Genomic DNA, 22,483 nt, shown 5'->3' with positions numbered 1-22,483 from the left:
GAAAGGAGGACACGATCCCCCGATGAATTGTCAGTGCTTAGCTATGTTAGAAATATTAGCTGTTAACCATAAAGCCTCTTCCACACCAGGACGTTGCGTTTAGGGGATGTTATAGGGCACATAACGTGCCCCTAATGCAATGCCTGGTGGTGTTGAAGCAGGACGCTGCCAAGAGCCGTGTTACAAGCAACTCTTGGTGCGCCTGCTCTGTCGGAGGCGCTGCGGAGACCACGTGAGTGGAGCTCTCCACATCACGTGGTCCCGCCAGCCAATCAGCGGCCGCTCCAGGATGTAAACACTGCAAGTGTAGTGAATAATAAGTAGCCATGTGCCTGGCTACGTAGCGGCCGCTCCCCGCCTCCTCTCCCCCCCTAAAATAAAAAAAAACACCCGTACTGAGCATGTGCAAACAGTCTAATGTGGCATAGCCACGTATAAAGTACTGCATGCAGTACGTTGTCTTGACGTGAAGCGTTACTGTGTAACGCAACGTGGGCACTGTGAACAGCCCATTGATTTATCATTGCTGTGCGGTGGGGGTGCGTTACAGGCTGCTCTAACGTGCGCCTGTAACGTCCCACTGTGAAACCAGCCTAAGGCCCCAGGGTCCATATGCAATTAACTTTTTATCCTGAGTTTTCTCCTAAGTAATATTTTCAAACTTGTCAATAAAATGTCTTTTACATCACCAGCAAGCAAGAAAATACTTAAAATAGTTTTGATAGTACATCTTCACCTACTTTTTGGTACTTTTTCAATTGCAAAGTGCAGAAAAGTTATTCTAAATTGAAAATGAAAAATTATCTCCTAGGAGAAAACTCAGGTGAAAAAGTGGTTTGCATATGGCCCCAGGGGCAAAACCACAGGGGAGCAGCCCTGCAATCATAGGGAGGCCCAGCGCTGTAAGGGGGCCCCAACTACCACTTTATGCCCTCTGATAAAGAGGTCTATCCTTCAGATCAGAGTACATGGATGGTGAAACTGACTGGGAAACTGGCGGTGAATTCACTGCCTTGCAGCTGCTCTCCTGCACTGGCCGGGCACTTGTTAGTGCTCAGTGCTCCTCCCCCCCAGTGCACTCCCTGCAGTGTCATTATAACTATCTGATCAGTTGAAAGGGTGACACTGGTCTTGCATGTGTAGGAGTCTTTATGTAGTGCTGATGTTTTCACTGTCTCCCATACATGGCAGCAGTTTTTAATGTTTGTTTAGTGTTCATACAATCAAATCATGAGCTACTGGCCTTTTATTTATTTATTTTATTCTGTTCCCTGCACTCATAAGTGTTTTTCTCAACACATTAAGTTTATGACCTCTAATCAAATAGCAATGCAGAGAAGCTGTGATTTATGGACCTGGGTTATTATTAACCCTCACAGCTAGAAAAAAGAAAAACAAAGCAACACGGACTAGTACTAAGCAGGATTGGTACTGTATACACAGATTTACACCGTCCTATTACTTGACACTCCAGGATCACTTGTATGCCTCTTGTATTCAAAGCAGGTGCACCTTTTCAAGTTGAAAGACATTTGGGGAAATGCATATTGCAGTTAGAGTCTGCTGTTTATTGTTCCTTGTGCAAAGTGAACATGTCTGTATACATTATATAATATTGTTGGATCTTGGTCAATCTGCATCACTAGTCTTAAGGGGCCCATACACCTAACGATTTTCCCGCCGATATACGGCTGATTCGATCACAGTGATCGAATCGGCTGTGAAATCGCAGTGCACACCGCTGACAGAACGATCGATTTCCGTCCAAAATCGATCGTTCCCGCCGGAAGATTTTTCTCGATCGCCGGCAGGTCGGGAGTGCGTCGATGGCGGCGTTCGAATGCCCGACGATTGACGCAATACAGCGGGTATACACAGGGCCGGATTTAGGCCTAGGCCACCTAGGCCATGGTCTAGGGCACCACAGGAGGAAGGGTACCACAGCAGCAGGCTAATCTGGTGCAGTATTTGCAAGCTTGAAAATGCTACAATGCAGGGAGATCAGGCTAGCTCCTGACCGCGGTACTCTGCTGCTAGCCACCTGTGCAGCAGCCACCTTGCTCTCTGTGCACATTTGCATTGTGGCAGACGGCTATGGACTTGGGCAGCATTGGAGACGGAAAGGAAGAGGAAGTTTCTGCACTGGAAACGAGCTAAGAAATGAATGACACTGATGGCTGCTGTGGTGTGAAGGCGAGCTGGCTACCTATACTAGAGGGAAGGGGGAGGGGTCATCTGGCTACCTATACTGGGGGGGGGTCATCAGGCTACCTATATTAAAGGGAAGGGGAGGGGTCATCTCGCTACCTATACTAAAGTGGGGCGGTTGGTGACAGTGGCCTAGGGCGGTAAAGAGTACAAATCCGGCCCTGGGTATACATTACCTTATCTGGCCTGCGCGAGTCCCCTGGTCCTGGTCTTCTTTCCACGCTAGATTCCGGACCAGCTACAGCTACACAGAACTTCCTGTCCCGGCAGGAAGTTTTAACAGTAGAGCGCCCTCTACTGTTTAAACTTCCCCTGGACAGGAGGTTCAGTAGCTGCAGAAACGATCTGGAGCCTGGAGAGGAGAAGAAGACAGCGGGGATCAGGGGACTCGCGCTGGCCGGAACAGGTAATGTATGCAGGGGGGGGAGGGGGGGGGGGGGGTTCGGCGGGCAGCAGCAGCGGCAACTCCACAGATTGTGATCGGTTTCAGGCTGAAATCGATTCACAATCTGTTTGCAGTTAAGGTGGCCATACCCTCTCTAATCATATTCGATCAGAGAGGGATCTATCTGTTGGTCGAATCTGATGGAAAATCGACCAGTGTATGGCCACCTTAAGTGTGTTTTTTGCGGTCCTACATCTAACCAATATACAGTATATGTTCTGTCTCTGTGCTGTCAGAATCCTGCTAACTGCACTGCTCAGTGATCATAGCGCTGCGTGAACTCCAGAACTCAGTGAAGTCCAGGGAAATGATTCACCTCAATATGCGTGGAACTAATAAAAAACCAGCGGTTACCAGCAGCGAAAACAAATAGAGCCGACTTCCAGTAACTGCCATCAGCGTCGCTCCTGCGAGGAGAATATATCTTGTGAAGTTCCTCGTGACTTTCATTGAAACAACATGACAGCTATTTACACAAGTTGTCACTTATAAGATCGGAAACATCTCTGTTCTGTATTACTTAACAAGAGTGGGAGGAAACGCAAAGCTCTGCAAACCCCAGCAGCCTGTATCAGGAAACGTGTGCTTTTCCCATAATTTTGGTTATTAAATGTACTATGTATTCATTTCAGACGGGAAATGACATGATCTTCTGCAGGTCCAGGCAGAGATTATGGAATACCCCGAGCTTCTAGACGGATCACTGTACATTTTCATAAGTTATGTTTCCAGTTTAAATAATTGTCCTAAAGGGGCTATAACTGTCGCGTTGTTACAGAAGTCTGTTGTACATCAGATGATGAATTGTGCCTGTTTTGGTGACAGTGACACATCTATATTATAATAGTCTGTCTGGTACAGAACTCTACAAAATCCAAGGGCATAATAAATATTACTGTATGATGATGCATGAATCCTATATGAAGTATGAGAATCAGCATCCTCTGCTAGTTCATATACTGCCACTATGGTACTAGTCACCAGTACCAAATATCGCAGCCTATGACGATTCAACTGGCCCGACTTTCGCCTAGGAAAGTCAATGTCCACCAGATGGCGCTGTGCGTATAGTGCCTATGTTCTGTAGCCTGTTTCTCGCATGTGACCTGGATTCAAGTACAATTTTAACCTGAATTTAAATGAAAATTGTCGTGTTTAACCCCAGACGTAAATAAAATATAATCCTATGGCGACTTAATCATTTAAGAAGCTTGGAATCTATGTAAATGACGGGGTGGGTGACCTAACATTGTGCATTTTTTCTTGTTAAAAAAAATATCTGCTGACTCAGAGAAAACTGAGGGCGAAAAAGATGAAGGATTTGTTTTTGAGGCTGCTGTCTTTTCCTGATCAGAGCTCTTCCAATGATGGCACCGCTGAAGGCTATTTATACAAATGTAGGTTTATTTTCTAGCGTGTCTACATAAGGTAACTGGTTTAATTAAAGGGTAAAATGTGAGGACTGCCATTTCTGTTGATGTTTCGGCTAGAGAAGCTGGACTGACCCATCTTGTAGTGGCACCTGATTTGCATCATTGTGCAGTAGCCATTAGATGTGCAGGGCAGCCAGGCAAGTAAACATACAGTATACAGAAATAAGGGTTAAAATCTCCCATATTTCCTTTCTCTTCATGAGTCCCTGAAAACGTAGCTTGTGGTGTGAGCCTGGACAAGCAGCCATGAACCCTCAGGGAACAGATTGCCCTCCACTGGTATTGGTTGCCATGGACTAATATTGCACCTTCTCCATCAGCATTGCTGTTTTAGTTCTTTTATTGGATACATTCTTATTTAGACCATCTTGTTGCATTGGTAATTCCTTGAGATAGACGGTTTACCCATTCTTGCTCGATGGATGAATCATTGGACAGACAGTACCTGATAAGCTTCTCGCAGACATCACACACCTCAGTACTGCTATAGTCCCTCCCAATGGCACTCCAAGATGTATAGGTCAATCCCAAAACAATGGCTCAGTGTGGGAGGGAGACCTTGTTTCTCTGACACCACGTAGATACTTGGTGTAATGTGACAGGGGAGCAGGCTGAGGTGGTGTTATCTTATTATACCTGTCAGTGACACCTACTTGTTCACCACAGGTTTATGGCTATTCTTCCACCAGGACACTGAATGGTGGAGTTTCCACTAGCCACGACTACAGGATGGTAATGAAGGAGCTTTCACTGGGCAAGCTGATCCTGTGCTAAAGGATGCAACTCTGAATCAAAATGATACAATTGTCCTTTTGTATCCAGTCCACCATGCTCGGCACAGTTTGATACACTGTTTAATCTAAAGAACCTGCATAGATCTGCGTGTATTTCCCGGCCAGCAGCTCAATGTGCAGATGATGAGATCAGTGATAATGAGGAGGGACATAGCTCAGCATCTATAATCTCCTGGTATAGGGATTTAGTGAGGTGTGCCACAGTATTCAGTGCCACCCAGAAACACAAACATACAAGGACAGAGGCTCATTATACATATATACAGTATGTGCAGCATACATTCCAGTAGCTTGCAGACAGCTAATACTGCCAACCAAGGCTTCGAGTGTGTCTCCTACTCCTACCTATGGGGCACTTCAAGGGGGCGACCCGGCTCGCGCAATCCATTATTATTGCAATAAAATATACAAATGAAGTCTTTTTAGCTGATACATGAAGATGTTTGGAAGCCATTTATACACAGTCAGAGGATGTTGTTGATAAATGTTTATTACACATTCCACTGCTTGCAGCTGAGAGAGAGAATATGCATAGATAGCCACACCGAGCAACATTTTTATTTTATTGTAATTGTTTTGTGCCCTTTACTTATTTTACATCTGGTACCCTTCATCCGATGTGAGAGATATGCCACCATCTTGGCTTCCCCAAGTTTCCCCTGTTATAATAGTGTATGATGCAGCCCACCTGGCTGGGTCCCAGAAATCACTCTCTCTCAGATGTCTTATTCCAAGCAATCAGTAATGTCCAGCGTGTGCCAGTTGTTGTGACTAGGATAGGGAATGTTGGCAGTGCCACCCCTCATAGCTGTAAGGTGTGTCACATGCCCACTGGCCGTATGCGATCACCACACTTGTGCAGAGCCTGATCAGCAGTCATGGGTGGAGGCGGCATGACTTATAAACAGCCTTTAATTGGATACGAAATTTTGCAACTGCTGTAAAGGTCAAAGGAGGAGTTGGCTAAAAAAAAGAATTCGGTGAAAGAGCAGCACACGGTGCACTACGGGATGCCATGCTGGAATGAGTCTGCAGGACACAGAATATACTGATCGTCTACTAAGAGCTGCGAGTGATCTGTCACATAGTGACACATAAACTTCATCCGGGTAAGAAGGCAGGCTGTGCGTGTGTCACCTCCAGCCTTGCGACATGTTGACAACTATGAGCAGGGGGCAGGTTATATAGAAAGCAGGGCTGGATCAGTGGATCACAAGTGTGAGCAGATCAGTGCTGTAATAATCACCCTGCCCCAAGCAGGGGTCAGAAATAGGGGTGCAAAGTCATCTCCCGTATGCTCCAAACCCCTAGAAATAGGGCGATCTCTACAGCGCTGAGCAAGGGACCTGTACATTCACTAGAGCAGGTCATGTGACGTTCTTTCTTTCCAAATGACTAGCCCGAGTTCTATTTTGCTGTTTCTCACGTAACAAAGTGGAAAACAAGCACTTGAAAGTTGCAGGCGACCAGAGGCAAGCAACAGGCGAGCAGAGACAGGCGGCAGGTAACAAGTAGGCAAACAGAGGCAGGCAACAGACAGGTAAACAAAGGCAAGCAGGGCCAGCAGAGGCAGGGATTAGGCAGGCAGCAGGTGCGCAGAGGCAGGCAACAGACAGGCGAGCAGAGGCAGGCAGCAGACAGGCGAGCAGAGGCAGGCAAGCAAGCAGAGGCAGGCAGCAGGCAAGCGAGCAGAGACAGGCTGCAGACGGCGAGCAGAGGCAGGCAAGCAAGCAGACGCAGGCAGCAGAAAAGCGAGCAAGCAGACAAGCGAGGAGAGGCAGGCAGACGAGCAGAAGCAGGCAGCAGACAGGCGAGCAGAAGCAGGCAGCAGACAGGCGAGCAGAGGCAGCGCTGCACGGCACAGGCGCTTCTCGCTATACAGCTCACTCGCAGTCAGCACGGCTGCCTGAACGATCTGCTCGGTCCGATACTTTGTCATGGGAAAAAACGAAACCGTGAGAGGTAGGTGTCCTCTTTCACTTTCATTTGTTGTACGAGGAGCTGCTGTAGCGAATGAAACGGGAATGAGCGGCGGAGCGGGGCTGTCGGGGTTTTTTCCTCCAGAAGACTTGTGAGTATGCAAAGTGCAGCGTGCTGGCAGCCAGGCAGAGTCCATGTTCTGGTGACAGAGGCGGCCACTATACACAGCAGCACTACAGCCGAGTGCCAGCACAGGAGGGGGGGGGGGGGGGGGGGGGGGGGGGGGAAGTTGGAGTGTGTGCTCAGCTTGTGTTAGATTAGAAGGTATTTGTCACCGCACGCCACCAGCACAACAGTGCTGTCTCTCCCCACGCTCGGGAAGTCACTTCACTTTTGTATACCATGTCACTGGTTTATGCACTGACTGGGCCATGCAACAAGCCAGGTATTCATATCCAGAAGGTTAGTAAAGGGGTTAACTCTTTCAGCCCCACTTTTCACAGATGTCACAGAAACTATCCCAAAGTAAGAGGTACATGGAGGTAGACAGCTATGACTTGCGGTTGTGCTAATTCTATATCGTTCTGAACGACTAATCCAGTGCTGCTTGCATGCTTGTTCCATGGCTGTGACACAGAAACTACTGAAGTCTTAAAGGACACTTGAAGTGAGAGGGATAGGGAGGCTGCCATCTTCATTTACACAATACCAGTTGCCAGGCAGTTTTGCCGGTGATCCTCTGCCTCAAATACTTTTAGCATTAAACCCTGAACAAGCATGCAGATTAGACGTTTCTGATTGGACTCTGATTAGTATTGTTTAAATGGAAATATACATATAGCAGCCTCCTCCACATCCCTATCACTTCGGGTGTCCTTTAATACCTGCAAGACAGTCAGGCAGCTCCATTTCTCAATTAAAAAAAAAAAGACCTAGATACGATAGACCACTTTTCTATCCCTCTTCTTCATGCTTTTGACTGAGTTGCCCTGTAGAAGCTGCGCTTGGTGTAGTCTATAGAAAAGATGATTTATACTGTACATAGCAGCAGTGTTAATGGAGGGTATGCTGTTTTGGCCATGTGAAGGTGCAGAATCCCTCCAGACTGTGCAGAGAGGAGTCACATGACTGTCACTGCCATCGGGGAGAAGAGATGCTTTATGTGACACGAGTCACACTCCCTGTTGCTTTAACAAGTGGGAACAGTTTAATGAGTCCCCAGGCTGCGAGGCATGCCCTTGTGTTGTATGCCATGCAGCCAGCCAATGCACAACATGCAGGGCTATTAACCCTGTACAGCCAGGCGCCCAGCTGTATTGGCAGTACACAGAAGTAGCTACCATGGCTCGTACGCATGTGCAGAGGAGCTGACACAGCAAATGAGAGGCACAGTTTCCCTAGTTTAGCTAAAATGGGTGTCGAATCTCATAATGTCAGCAGTGGTCGTATTAATAGGGTAGCATCAGAGCCATGTTGGTGGAATAATAATAATGGGTGGCTTGTTCCATTAGTATTATATAGTCCGCCTAGCATGCAGAAGGCTCCATTGCTTTGTGAATGCTGTTGTAGAGTTTACCCTATCTGTTTATCTTGCATTCTTGTTACTATGTACCCTTGTGTGTTTTATTTGCTGTGCAGTGCTCTGCTTTACAGGCATGCTCGCTGAATGATTAAACTGGAACTCGCCTACCAGATCTTTACAGAATAATCCTGGCTTTCTGGAGAGTGGTTGTTTTTACACCCATGACGTGTCCCCACTCCCCAGCCCTGTTCTGGTCAGGACATAGATTGTATAGACGTATAATAGCTTGATCATTTAATATGTGTCCGCCATAGGCTTCTTTTGGAGTAGTCTGTCTGCTTATTTTGCTTTATAACTGAATGGATCCCCAGCAGTCATCTCGGCCGCCTTGTTGTTTATTAATCACCACCCTGCTAATGATTGTCAGAAGAACTAGTAAAGCAGGAAACTGCCTTTTCTACGACATAACAAACAAAATATAATTCAGGTCATCAAGGTCCATTAACAACATAAGTTGTACTGTGTTCTGCAAGATGATTGGAGGGTCAGGTGTGGGCGTATCTACAGCAGCCAATCATATGCTCTCCGTCATCTTGTAAGCTGCAGCAGAAATGTGACAGCTAGACGATGATTGGCGGTTACGGACAACGCCTTCTGTGCTAGCTGATCACGTGAGGCTGAGCTAGCAACACAGCTGTAGAGAGAATGCAAAGAAAGTCAAGCAGATTTCACTGAAAATCCAATTAGAGTCCTCTTTCATTATCTAGCTGAACCTTTAAAAAATAAAATGGAAAGGGAGTTGAGGGGGAGGAAGGTCTTCCATATTTATTTCCTTATAAAGCAATACCAATTGCCTGGCTATCCTGCTGATCCTCTGCCTCTAATACTTTTATGCAAACCAGAATTTTGCCTTCAACAGAAGGTAATCTGTTTTACAAAGGCAAAATTCTGCTTTATATAACATTTTAGTAAGAGGGCTTTTTGTCGTTTTCAGCACCTTACTATCAAAGGAGTTTCGGTTGACCATGAGCTTGCTGGGCAATCTGTAACTGGAATCCTTTTAGCCATAGACCCTGAACAAGCATGTAGCAGATCAGGCGTTTCTGACATTTTTGTCAGATCTGATAATATTAGCTGCATGCATGTTTCTGGTGAGTGAGTCAGACAAATAGATCAGCAGAAGGATGCCAGGCAACCAGTATTGCTTAAACGGAAATACATTTGGCAACCTTCATTTACCTCTCACTTCATTTAATTGGTTGCTAAGAGGGATAGCTGCACTTTCCTGCCAGTATTATTTGCACCAGTATTTTATAGGGCTTATGTGAAATTTCCAGCCATGAGTGAGATGTGGCACTCTGTTGGAATTTTACTTTTGAGGAGTGTTCAGTGGAAAACCTGGGAGTTAATTTATCAAGACGGGTGCAAAAACGAAGCAGTTGCCCTCAGCAATCATTAGCATCCTGGTGTCAGATGGGACATGATTGGTTGCTCTGGCAACTGCTCAATCTTTTCTCCGGTCTTCTCTGCACCTGTCTGGACAAGTCAGCCGCACATATGTTTTATGACCCTAGGAAACAAGGGCACACTTGTGGGATGTGTAGATATTGGACTCTGAAGTGTGTGGATGAGACCATTATATAGATACAGAGTTCTGAGAGTAGAGAAATGGCAGGTTTCAGAGTGTGGGAAAGGTGTACCTATTTGTGCGGCATTCATTGAAGTCTGTGCCTCCTATCTGCTCTATCACTATGGATGATGAAGTAAACATTATAAACGTATTTTTATGGCTAGAACCGATCCACACCTAGGGAAGTTGGGACTTGGACTGAGACAAGCCATGCACGTAGGCTGTTACCAAGTTAGTACAGTGCAGCTTTCAGAGACTCGGCTATAGAAATCAGGGCTCAGGTACAGAATGTTTTCTGATGGAGAGCTCTGTTTCCATAGCATTTCATGCAGTGGCATTTCAGCAGCTTACAATAGCCCCAAGTCTAAATCCTGAGTGTACAGATAGTTGCTGCTGAACTTTCCACCGCACCTGCCCCCTCCTTCCCAGGCTGCCTGGCTATAGTAATGTTTGCCCCCCCCCCCATGTACAGATGCTGCTGAACTTTCCTCCACACCTGCCCCCCCCCCCCCTCCCCTCCCTAGGCTGCCTGGCTATAGCAATGTTTGGTCCCCCCATGTACAGATAGAGATAGATGCTGAACTTTCCTCCACACCTGCCCCCTCCTCCCCAGGCTGCCTGGCTATAGCAATGTTTGGTCCCCCCATGTACAGATAGAGATAGATGCTGAACTTTCCTCCACACCTGCCCCCTCCTCCCCAGGCTGCCTGGCTATAGTAATGTTTGTCCCCCCCCCCCCCCCCCATGTACAGATGCTGCTGAACTTTCCTCCACACCTGCCCCCCCCCCCTCCCTTCCCTAGGCTGCCTGGCTATAGCAATGTTTGGTCCCCCCATGTACAGATAGAGATAGATGCTGAACTTTCCTCCACACCTGCCCCCTCCTCCCCAGGCTGCCTGGCTATAGCAATGTTTGGTCCCCCCATGTACAGATAGAGATAGATGCTGAACTTTCCTCCACACCTGCCCCCTCCTCCCCAGGCTGCCTGGCTATAGTAATGTTTGGTCCCCCCCCCCCCCCCCCATGTACAGATGCTGCTGAACTCTCCTCCACACCTGCCCCCTCCTCCCCAGGCTGCCTGGCTATAGTAATGTTTGGTCCCCTCCATGTACAGATGCTGCTGAACTTTCCTCCACACCTGCCCCTCCTCCCCAGGCTGCCTGGCTATAGTAATGTTTGGTCCCCCCCCCCCCCCATGTACAGATGCTGCTGAACTCTCCTCCACACCTGCCCCCTCCTCCCCAGGCTGCCTGGCTATAGTAATGTTTGGTCCCCCCATGTACAGATAGAGATAGATGCTGAACTTTCCTCCACACCTGCCCCCTCCTCCCCAGGCTGCCTGGCTATAGTAATGTTTGGTCCCCCCCCCCATGTACAGATGCTGCTGAACTCTCCTCCACACCTGCCCCCTCCTCCCCAGGCTGCCTGGCTATAGTAATGTTTGGTCCCCTCCATGTACACATGCTGCTGAACTTTCCTCCACACCTGCCCCCTCCTCTCCAGGCTGCCTGGCTATAGTAATGTTTGGTCCCCCCCCCATGCACAGATGCTGCTGAACTTTCCTCCACACCTGCCCCTCCTCCCCAGGCTGCCTGGCTATAGTAATGTTTGGTCCCCCCATGCACAGATGCTGCTGAACTTTCCTCCACACCTGCCCCCCTCCTCCCCAGGCTGCCTGGCTATAGTAATGTTTGGTCCCCCCCTGCACAGATGCTGCTGAACTTTCTGCCACACCTGCCCCCTCCTCCCCAGGCAGCCTGGCTATAGTAAGGTTTGGTCCCTCCCATGTACAGATGCTGCTGAACTTTCCTCCACACCTGCCCCCTCCTCCCCAGGCAGCCTGGCTATAGTAATGTTTGGTCCCCTGATGTACAGATGCTGCTGAACTTTCCGCCACACCTGCTCCCTCCTTCCCAGGCTGCCTGGCTATAGTAATGTTTGGTCCCCCCCCATGTACAGATGCTTCTGAACTTTCATCCACACCTGCCCCCTCCTCCCCAGGCTGCCTGGCTATAGTAATGTTTGGTCCCCCCCCCACCCCCCATGCACAGATGCTGCTGAACTTTCCTCCACACCTGCCCCCTCCACCCCAGGCTGCCTGGCTATAGTAATGTTTGGTCCCCCCATGTACAGATGCTGCTGAACTTTCCGCCACACCTGCCCCCTCCTCCCCAGGCAGCCTGGCTGTAGTAATGTTTGGTCCCTCCCATGTACAGATGCTGCTGAACTTTCATCCACACCTGCCCCCCTCCTTTCCAGGCTGCCTGGCTATAGTAATGTTTGGTCCCCCCATGCACAGATGCTGCTGAACTTTCCGCCACACCTGCCCCCTCCTCCTCAGGCAGCCTGGCTATAGTAATGTTTGGTCCCTCCCATGTACAGATGCTGTTGAACTTTCCTCTACAAATGCCCCCTCCTCCCCAGGCTGCCTGGCTATAGTAATGTTTGGTCCCCCCCCATGTACAGATGCTGCTGAACTTTCCTCCACACCTGCCCCCTCCTCCCCAGGCAGCCTGGCTGTAGTAATGTTTGGTCCCTCCCATGTACAGATGCTGCTGAACTTTCATCCACACCTGCCCCCTCCTTTCCAGGCTGCCTGGCTATAGCAATGTTTGGTCCCCCCATGCACAGATGCTGCTGACTTTTCCGCCACACCTGCCCCCTCCTCCTCAGGCAGCCTGGCTATAGTAATGTTTGGTCCCCCCCCCCATGTACAGATGCTGCTGAACTTTCCGCCACACCTGCCCCCTCCTCCCCAGGCAGCCTGGCTGTAGTAATGTTTGGTCCCTCCCATGTACAGATGCTGCTGAACTTTCATCCACCCCTGCCCCCTCCTTTCCAGGCTGCCTGGCTATAGTAATGTTTGGTCCCCCCATGCACAGATGCTGCTGACTTTTCCGCCACACCTGCCCCCTCCTCCTCAGGCAGCCTGGCTATAGTAATGTTTGGTCCCTCCCATGTACAGATGCTGTTGAACTTTCCTCTACACCTGCCCCCTCCTCCCCAGGCTGCCTGGCTATAGTAATGTTTGGTCCCCCCCATGTATAGATGCTGCTGACTTTTCCGCCACACCTGCCCCCTCCTCCTCAGGCAGCCTGGCTATAGTAATGTTTGGTCCCCCCCCCCCCATGTACAGATGCTGCTGAACTTTCCGCCACACCTGCCCCCTCCTCCCCAGGCAGCCTGGCTGTAGTAATGTTTGGTCCCTCCCATGTACAGATGCTGCTGAACTTTCATCCACCCCTGCCCCCTCCTTTCCAGGCTGCCTGGCTATAGTAATGTTTGGTCCCCCCATGCACAGATGCTGCTGACTTTTCCGCCACACCTGCCCCCTCCTCCTCAGGCAGCCTGGCTATAGTAATGTTTGGTCCCTCCCATGTACAGATGCTGTTGAACTTTCCTCTACACCTGCCCCCTCCTCCCCAGGCTGCCTGGCTATAGTAATGTTTGGTCCCCCCCCCATGTACAGATGCTACTGAATTTTCCTCCACACCTGCCCCCTCCTCCCCAGGCTGCCTGGCTATAGTAATGTTTGGTCCCTCCCATGTACAAATGCTGCTGAACTTTCCTTTACACCTGCCCTATCCTCCCCAGGCAGCCTGGCTATAGAAATGTTTGGTCCCTCCCATGTACAGATGCTGCTGAACTTATCTCCACACCTGCCCCCTCCTCCCCAGGCTGCCTGGCTATAGTAATGTTTGGTTCCCCCCCCCCCCCCCCCATGTACAGATGCTGTTGAACTTTCCTCCCCAGGCTGCCTGGCTATAGTAATGTTTGGTCCCCGCATGTACAGATGCTGCTGAACTTTCCTCCACACCTGCCTCCTCCTCCCCAGGCAGCCTGGCTATAGTAATGTTTGGTCCCCCCCATGTACAGATGCTGCTGGACTTTCCGCCACACCTGCCTCCTCCTCCCCAGGCTGCCTGGCTATAGTAATGTTTGGTCCCCCCCATGTACAGATGCTGCTGAACTTTCCTCCACACCTGCCCCCTCCTCCCAAGGCTGCCTGGCTATAGTAATGTTTGGTCCCCCCATGTACAGATGCTGCTGAACTTTCCTCCACACCTGCCCCCTCCTCCCCAGACACCCTGGCTATAGTAATGTTTGGTCCCCCCCCCCATGTACAGATGCTGCTGAACTTTCCTCCACACCTGCCCCCTCCTCCCCAGGCTGCCTGGCTATAGTAATGTTTGGTCCCCCCATGTACAGATGCTGCTGAACTTTCCTCCACACCTGCCCCCTCCTCCCCAGGCTGCCTGGCTATAGTAATGTTTGGTCCCCTCCATGTACACATGCTGCTGAACTTTCCTCCACACCTGCCCCCTCCTCCCCAGACACCCTGGCTATAGTAATGTTTGGTCCCCCCATGTACAGATGCTGCTGAACTTTCCTCCACACCTGCCCCCTCCTCCCCAGGCTGCCTGGCTATAGTAATGTTTGGTCCCCCCATGTACAGATGCTGCTGAACTTTCCTCCACACCTGCCCCCTCCTCCCCAGGCTGCCTGGCTGTAGGAGAGTTTGGGCAGAGCGGATTCTTCTGGTAAGCGAGAGAGAGCGCTCTGTGACCTCCTCCACTGACGTGTGTTGTGACGATCACGGAATTAAGTGGAGGACCCATCAGGGCATTTGGCTGCTGATTACACACACTCCACAGCTTGGAAAGTGTCTGTCAGCAGAAGATCTGGCTCGCCGCATGGATCTCTGAGAGCTGCATTCGTCTCACTTGGATTCTTTCACTTGTTTTCCTTCTTCTGGGAGTGTTGTTGTGTTTAGAGAATTGCAGCCAGTTCTGGTCAGAGCTGTCATCTTCTGCTGGTCGCTCTTCTGCACGGGCTTTTCTCGAGGATGATTGATTTACGCCTTGGATAATTAGTGGAAATGTTCTAATTCTTTTGGAATTGCCTCATGATCGTCGTTGCTTTATATCTACACCGTAGTGGCTTTATATCTACGCCTTAGTGGTTTTATTTCTGCAAGGTGCCACTTGGGGGTCACCACTAGTGGATGGCAGGAGGAGCTGGGAAGCCATGCATTGGATTGTCACATGGAAAACGTCAATCACTTGTCGTATCCCAGGTATACCCATCCAGATTGCGCTTAGGAGCCATTATTATTATTATTAGCTTGCTTTATTCACTTCACACTGTTTGCTTGGGTGCAGCTGAGATATCTGTGCTTTTCAGTGATTACTTGCTGAAGCCTACTTGTAGAATAGTGCGATGGATTAATTGCTGAAATATTCTTTGAAATTGTGATGCAGTAGCAGCCAATAGAGATTATTCTGTGCAATGCTTATTAAGTCTGAAAGAAACCTTGCATTGTGATCAGTTCACTCCAAAATCGGGATCTTACTGTTCAGATCCGTCCCCTTGTGTGTAGCAGACAGGGATATCAGCGGGTCTGGGGACACAGGCATTAGTTTATGGATATACAGGATAGGCTGAACATTATTGTGAGTTACGTAAGGTGAGGAAGAGCAGGAGTAATGTCAAGCAAGTTTTTTTTTCTTTTTTTTTTATGAGTCCTTTGAATGACATTGCGTTAGTTACAAGTGAAGTGACATGGGTGACATTGCAGATAGTAGCTGCAGATCAGGTGTCATAAAGGCTCAGATTATGTCGTTATTTGTTACTGAATGATGACAGCCGTATAAAAGGAAAGGATACAAGCACGTGGAATGGAGCTGGAAAACATGTGTAGTTACATTGTAGCTTTATATCACGCTACAAAACGGATTTGACTTGCTCTGTTGCAATTGTATTCTAAATACAGCTTTGCCTTCTCAATAAGAACATTGCACTGCAGACTCAGCACATATTTACAAGTGAACAGGATTGATCCGCTCTGGCCAGTAAACAGGCACATAATAATTTAGTTTACATTAGTAATACAGCAGAATGGGGGATGGGGGATATATTTGCATTAGACTACTCCTACAAGCTGGCTGTTGGCCACAGGGGGATGTATAATAGACCTGCAGCTGGGTGATGCTTAATTATAGGTATGTATTTTTATTTTTTTAGATTTAGTCTACAGGGGGATGTGTTAGTTACTTCTAGCTAGCAAGGTTTATTTTTCCATCATCAGCATTCTCTATTGGGATTTTAGTCTTGTCAGCCTGATTGGGATGCTGGGAATGAAGGATGGCTAGCCTAGAATGCAGTGTATAGGGGACAGCACTGTCCCTTTCTTCTGATGTTCCTGAATCCTGATTGGCTGTCAGTGGAGAGCTTGTTGCTCCTGGCTCGGGAACAATGTTGAGTAGCCCATGCTTGTGCAGCTTGTTGTGTGGAGGAACTGGCTCTAATTGGAAAGAATGTGGAGGCAGCCAGCTAGCTAGTAATGATGGTTGGACAATTGTATCCTTCAGTACGGAAAAGTTGCATTTATTTTTTCCTGCTAACAAGTGAAGTGAAATCTGTTTAGCAATTGTTTATATGGCGCAGTGATTTTAAGAATCCTTCTAAATAAAACATATTTTGCATGCTTTTCTTAGTTTAATGCAAATGTGTTCACATTGCTTCCCTTTAAATAAACTACACCTGCTTCATATTTTGGCCATTAAAAGTGATTGTATCATAAAAATATGCAGCTAAAGTTTTCATTCTCTAAACACTGTATGTTAAAATGATAAGTAGTTTCAGAGGTATTGGGTGATTAAAGCATAGGTGTATTTTGACTTTTTCTTTGAGGGTAATTTTGGGCTACATTCACAGAGGGCGTTGTGTTCCCTGTAAGGGCTCGTTTCCACTATTGCGGTGCGGAATTACCTGGATTCCACCGCTGATTAAATCGCATGCGGATTCGCATAGGTGAGGGTATATGCGATTTTAACCATGTCACTGCCTGTGTGAATTTACATTGGTACCTATGCAAATTCGCGGCAAAAAACGCATGGGGAAACCGCATGCGATTTCCCTATTAAAAACAATTGCATGTGATTCGCATGCATTCCACTCGCAGGCGAATTCTGTGGCTCTTTTGTGAGTTTTTTCACCGCTGAAAAAAACGCACCTCACCAACGCTACAGTGGAAACAGGCCCATCCACTTGCATTACATGTGCGAATCCGCATGCGTTGGACGCATGTAGATTCGCGATAGTGGAAACGAGCCCTCAAAAGGCCTTGTTCACACTACATGTGCTGCTGTGCGCATTTCGGCAGCCCCTATGGTGTGTGACACACAAGAATGTCAGAAATGCATAGACAGCACTTCTGATGTTCAGACTGTTTGCGCTACGCAGCACTGCGATGCATTATCACACTGTTGCATGCATTTTTGGCAAAGCGCAGCGCTGATCCCATACACTGTAGTGAATGGGACGAGCAGCACAAGGCACAGAAGCGAAGATGGCAGTGCAATCGCGCACGTTGCATTCCGATTACACAGCCAACAGCGGTTGACAGTCTGAATGAGGCCTGCGTTCACAGTGTTGCGGCATAAGGGATGCTTTGTAACATGGCTTGCTGCACTGTAATGCACCACCCATGCGACGTTTACAGCGAAGTTGATGCATTGCGGTACAATCGGGGGGGGGGGGGGGGGGGGAGGCTTGGTAACACACTGCATGCAGTGCACTACTGCAAAAATGCAACATTATAACAGTTATGGTAAAGCATACTTTTTCATTGACTGTATACCTCACTAAGTAGGGGTTGTGGTGTGTAGCCTGCAAAAGCAGGATCACCACACATAATTAATATGGTACTTATCCGTTAGCCGGGCGCATCCGGCAGGTGGCGCTAATTAATATTCCCCCTCCAGGCCGCCATGGATAGTAGGGAAAGATGTAACTCTGGTGGAGTTTTGTCACCACCTGCCGGATGCGCCCGGCTAACGGATAAGTACCATTTAATATTATGGCTTGCTTGCAGATTTAATTCAGATTGTATGCAATTCGGAATTGGGACAATTAAATGCACTTCCTATAGATTTTAATTGGTCCAATTACAAACGGGCTAGTCTACAATTTGCATTAAATGAGCATGCACATTGGAATGCTCTGCATCTCAATAACCATCTCTATTCATCTTGTAACTTTGGATCTACTAATTGTTTTGTCATGCAATTTTCCCAGAAACTAACCCCATATTATGAATAGTGATGGTCAATGAGATTGAAGGTAGGAACACACTAGGCAGAATCGTATATGCGTTTTTCATAGCACATAGTGGAAAACGCATATGCAAATCTGCCTAGTGTGTTCCTACTCATGGAATAATGCAAATTTTATATACAAATGTATGCAGCTTGAAAATGGACCAATCACATGTCATCAAGGTGGAATTCAATTGGTCCACTTTCAAGCTGCATGCATTTGCATACACAATATACATTTCCCTGCAATCCTGCATTTTTAGTATCGGATGATTGTCCATTCCTAAGGCCACGTTCACATCTGAGCAGGAATCACGTGATTCCCGCTCACAGCAAACCACTAGTGGTATTTTAAAACCGCGTAGCAAATGTTATCCTATGGCAGTGTTCTCAATGCCGCGATCCTGGGCGTCTTGCGATTAGCGATAATCGTAAATACGTTACCTGCAGCATTTTGGGGGCGATTCTTGAGCGATTGCGATTGGCATGTATAGAACCGTTAAAGGATACCCGAACTGACATGTGACATGAAGAGATAGACATGTTTATTTACAGTGCCTAGCACACAAATAACTAGGCTGTGTTCCTTTTTTTTTAATTCTCTGCCTGAAAGAGTTAAATATCAGGTATGTAAGTGGCTGACTCAAGTCCTGACTCAGGAAGTGACTACAGTTTGACCCTCACTGAGAAATTCCAACTATAAAACACTTTCCTAGCAGAAAAGAGGTAAAAAGGGGGATTTCTTATCAGTGAGGGTCACACTGTAGTCACTTCCTGTCTGTGTCAGGACTGAGTCAGCGACTTACATACCTGATATTTAACTCTTTCAGGCAGAGAAAGAAAAAAAGGACACAACATAGTTATTTGTGTGCCAGGCACTGTACATACACATGTCTATCTCATCATGTCACATGTCACTTCGGGTATCCTTTAATTGTAATCACTCCCAAAGTTCTACTTTGTCCAGTGATTTTTCACAGTAATCGCTAGTGTTTTGCGATTTTAGACGTGAACGGGCCTGATAAGAAGTTTGTTCATCCTAATTTCATTTTCCTTGGTGGGGATAAAAATTACAGCCTTGTAAGATATGAATTCACACCTTGCTTGTTTTACAATCTTTTCAGACTGGGTGCAAACATAACGGAACGTGAAAGGTCGCGTTTTCTGTCATGTGCGGTTTTTTATGTGCGTTTTCAGTGCATTCGATTTTTTTTATTTATTTTTTTACGTATATGCAATTTTCTAGCATTTTGCGTGTGTTTTTATTCATTTGGGGTTCGCACATGCAAAAACCATGCATTTCAAGGCATTTCTATATCGCGTTTTATGCAAATCACTAGGAAGACAAAATGAAGTGGAAATACATCACAAAACTATTTAAAAAAATTAATATAAAAAGCATGAAAAATGCATACAAAACGCTATACATTGCTTTCCCATTGAATTTTACTATGTGCCTTTTTGATGCGTTTTTTGAATATTATGCAACAAAACCAGAGGTTTTAAAAACGCGCGCATACAAAATGGCTACTTATCCCTTAGCCGGGCACATCCGGCAGGTGGCGCTAATTACTATTCTCCCTCCAGGCCGCCATGGATAGTAGGGAAACATGTAACTCTGGTGGAGTTTTGTTGCAACCTAGAAGATGCGCCCGGCTAACGGATAAGTACCACAAAATGCATATGCATTTTTTTTCTATGCATTTTTTCATACAGCCCATAGACTTCCATTAGCGGCAAAAGTGCCGGGTTTTCTTAAACGCTTGCGTTTCTGCTAAGTGTGAACCTAGCCTAAATGAAAAGATAGCTGTAGAATTCTGCATTTTCATCTGAACTAGAGGCTATACAGGTGCTTGAGGTCTCTGCTTCCTGGCTCTGCTCACATCTAGGATAGTGGTTCTGCACCTCAAGATAGTGCTATAGCTCCCCATGAATCAGTGTGACCCAGAGGGGCGATTCCTGGTTCTCCACAACTGCAATTTTCTATGGAGCTCAAAGATCATGATCAGTAGTTGGAGTGCAAATCTGGGCATCAGCCAGCTATATTTCTAGCATTGCCTATAATCAGGGGTCACGGATGGATTGATATTTGAGTTGCATCTGTTATCGGATTTCCAGTTTCAGTGATATTTGTAGTGAGCCTGTACCAGTACAATGACATTTTTTGTATTATGGCTGATCACCCGGGGGCAGCTATGATTCCTAAATACAGCAGCAGCAGTGGTTTGGAAACCTTATAACCAATTGCTATCCCTCTGCTTTTTGGCATGGGTGGAATTCCATATCGTCTAACCTGGCTTGGAAACATTTGCTATAGTGCCAATGGCAGGTCTGTTGTATCTCTTGCAGTAATCAGAGCAGCGCTCGGGAAACAAGTGAGTGATAACAGGTGTTTGGAAGCAGAGTAAAGGCTGTAATACTTGTTGCAGAAATCCCCTTAGTGCTGGTTTCAGAGGTAGCAAGTTATGAGAAGTATAGTGTGGGGGTTAGCACAGGATTGCATACAGTGGAAACAGATTTAGCATTTGTAAGACCCTCCTGTGACACTGGTGTGGATAAAGGCCCATACAAATGATGTTATTTTTCAGATGATTTTTTGGCGGCAAACTATTATTTTTGTGTGTGTTATTGCTTAACATCGTTTAACAAAATTTAATTAAACAATGTTTCACAAGGCAGGCTATCCATGGCGAGCGTTTGTTTTGAAATGACCGCCATGATGGATAATATTGAGCGGGATCATTCCAATCCCCCTTGACTTTCATGGTAATTTGCCACAATCATGTAAACAATCATTTACATGATCATTTGTTTTCCCCAATGCAAACATTGCTTGCAGATTCAGCCACATGGATCGAGGAAACAATCGTCCCGCCAGCTTAAGATTGTCTAAAGATAACTGGCCAATTGGCTTAAGGGGCCCATACACCTAACGATTTTCCCGCCGATATACAACAGATTCGATCACTGTGATCGAATCTGCTGTGAAATCGTTGCGCAAAAGATGACTGAACGATCGCTTTCCGACCGAAATCGATCGTTCCCGTCCCTGTCCATGTGGAAGATTTTGCTCGATCACCGGCGGGTCGGGAATTCGTCGATAGCGGCGTTCGAATGTCCGACGCAATACATTACCTGTTCGCCGGCGTGTGTCCCCACTGTCACCGCTGCTCCTTCTCCGCTGGGCTCCGAGTCCGGCAGGCTTCACTTCTTCCTGTCCGGACAGGAAGTTTAAACAGTAGAGCGCCCTCTAATGTTTTAAACTTTCCCAGACAGGAAGTGAAGCTGGAGCCGAGCTGGGAGAAGAAGACAGCGGAGACCGGGGGACTCGCGCTGGCCGGATCAGGTAATGTATGCGGGGGGGCGGCGGCAGCTTCACAGATGGTGAATCGATTTCATGCTGAAATCAATTCACAATCTGTTTGCAGTAAAGGCAGCCATACGATCACTCTCTGATCAGATTCGATCAGAGAGGGATCTATCTGTTGGTCGATCTGATGGCAAATCGAGCAGTGTATGGCCACCTTTAGATTACTGTGTGGCCCTGTTCACAGTGGTCAGTTGCAGTGCAGAATAATTCTGCATGTCAACTACTCACATACAATTCCATGGGCCTGTTCACAGTAACGGATCACGTTATTTTAACTCGCTGAATGCAGGCTTTGTATTAAAGTCTATGTCCAGTCTCCATTGCAGTTCACTCTTATTATAATGCATTAGTTATGCAACTGACCACTGTGAACCTAACCTATATGATTGGTCTATACTGGTAGCTGGTGAGCAGGATGAAACAGAAAATTGGACTTGCTGTGCTGCTGTTCACTTTGAAACTAGGCAGTTATCAGAAGTTGTGATGTGCAATCTTGCGCTAATCAAACAAGGCGTAGATGGGTATAGAATGCAACCACTAGCAGCTCCTCAGCCCTGGCTGAAAGGGATGACTGTGATAGTGGGAGAAGAAAAAAGGAGCGCTCCGTAGTGCATTAAAGTTATTTAATCATAAAACGCACGGCATTAAAAACACTTACTAGAAGACAATGGAAAACAAGCATATCTTGGGTTAGAAACCCAATCAGACAACCATGGGTGGCAACCTGCTCCTCCTCTGTGGCCTGCAGTGATGGGTGTCTTTGCAAGATGCTGCACACAAAGATGCTGTACACATGCAAATAATCAGTATCTGCAAAAGATCCGTTCCTGCAAAATGCATTAATAGTCTATGATATCTGCAAATCTCATACACACCTTGTTTAACAGACAATCATCATGCTCAGTAATGACTTGGAAGCATACGCTTCATTGCCTGTATGCTCTACTGTATGCGACGATACCGGGGCATTAAGTTGCGGTGCGACTTTTTTGGAGGGCATTGCATTGCGTAATTTAACTTTGCATCGAAACCCAACGTCCTACTGTGAAAGAGACCTTAAAG

General features: G+C 47.2%; 1 protein-coding gene across 7 annotated transcripts in view; it reads left to right on the top strand.

Moving 5' to 3' along the window:
* The first annotated feature begins 5,806 nt into the window (after window positions 1–5,806).
* SFMBT2 (Scm like with four mbt domains 2) overlaps window positions 5,807–22,483 on the top strand; it is a 279,053-nt gene continuing 262,376 nt past the window's right edge. For 2 of the 7 annotated variants that reach the window (XM_068276047.1, XM_068276045.1), the window contains exon 1: window positions 6,889–6,951. In XM_068276047.1, coding sequence (XP_068132148.1) covers window positions 6,905–6,951 — 47 coding nt within the window. In that variant the 5' untranslated portion in view covers window positions 6,889–6,904. Of the gene's footprint in view, window positions 5,990–6,339; window positions 6,385–6,755; window positions 6,843–6,888; window positions 6,952–7,197; window positions 7,263–14,603; window positions 15,030–22,483 lie in introns of those variants that run through there. The other 5 variants (XM_068276048.1, XM_068276051.1, XM_068276049.1 and 2 more) reach the window with 5 other exon arrangements.

The sequence above is a fragment of the Hyperolius riggenbachi genome, chromosome 3, assembly GCF_040937935.1.
Source record: "Hyperolius riggenbachi isolate aHypRig1 chromosome 3, aHypRig1.pri, whole genome shotgun sequence".
NCBI classification, from domain to species: domain Eukaryota; kingdom Metazoa; phylum Chordata; class Amphibia; order Anura; family Hyperoliidae; genus Hyperolius; species Hyperolius riggenbachi.
The sequence above is the reverse complement of the archived record's forward strand: the minus strand, read 5'-3'. Positions and strand labels throughout refer to the sequence as shown.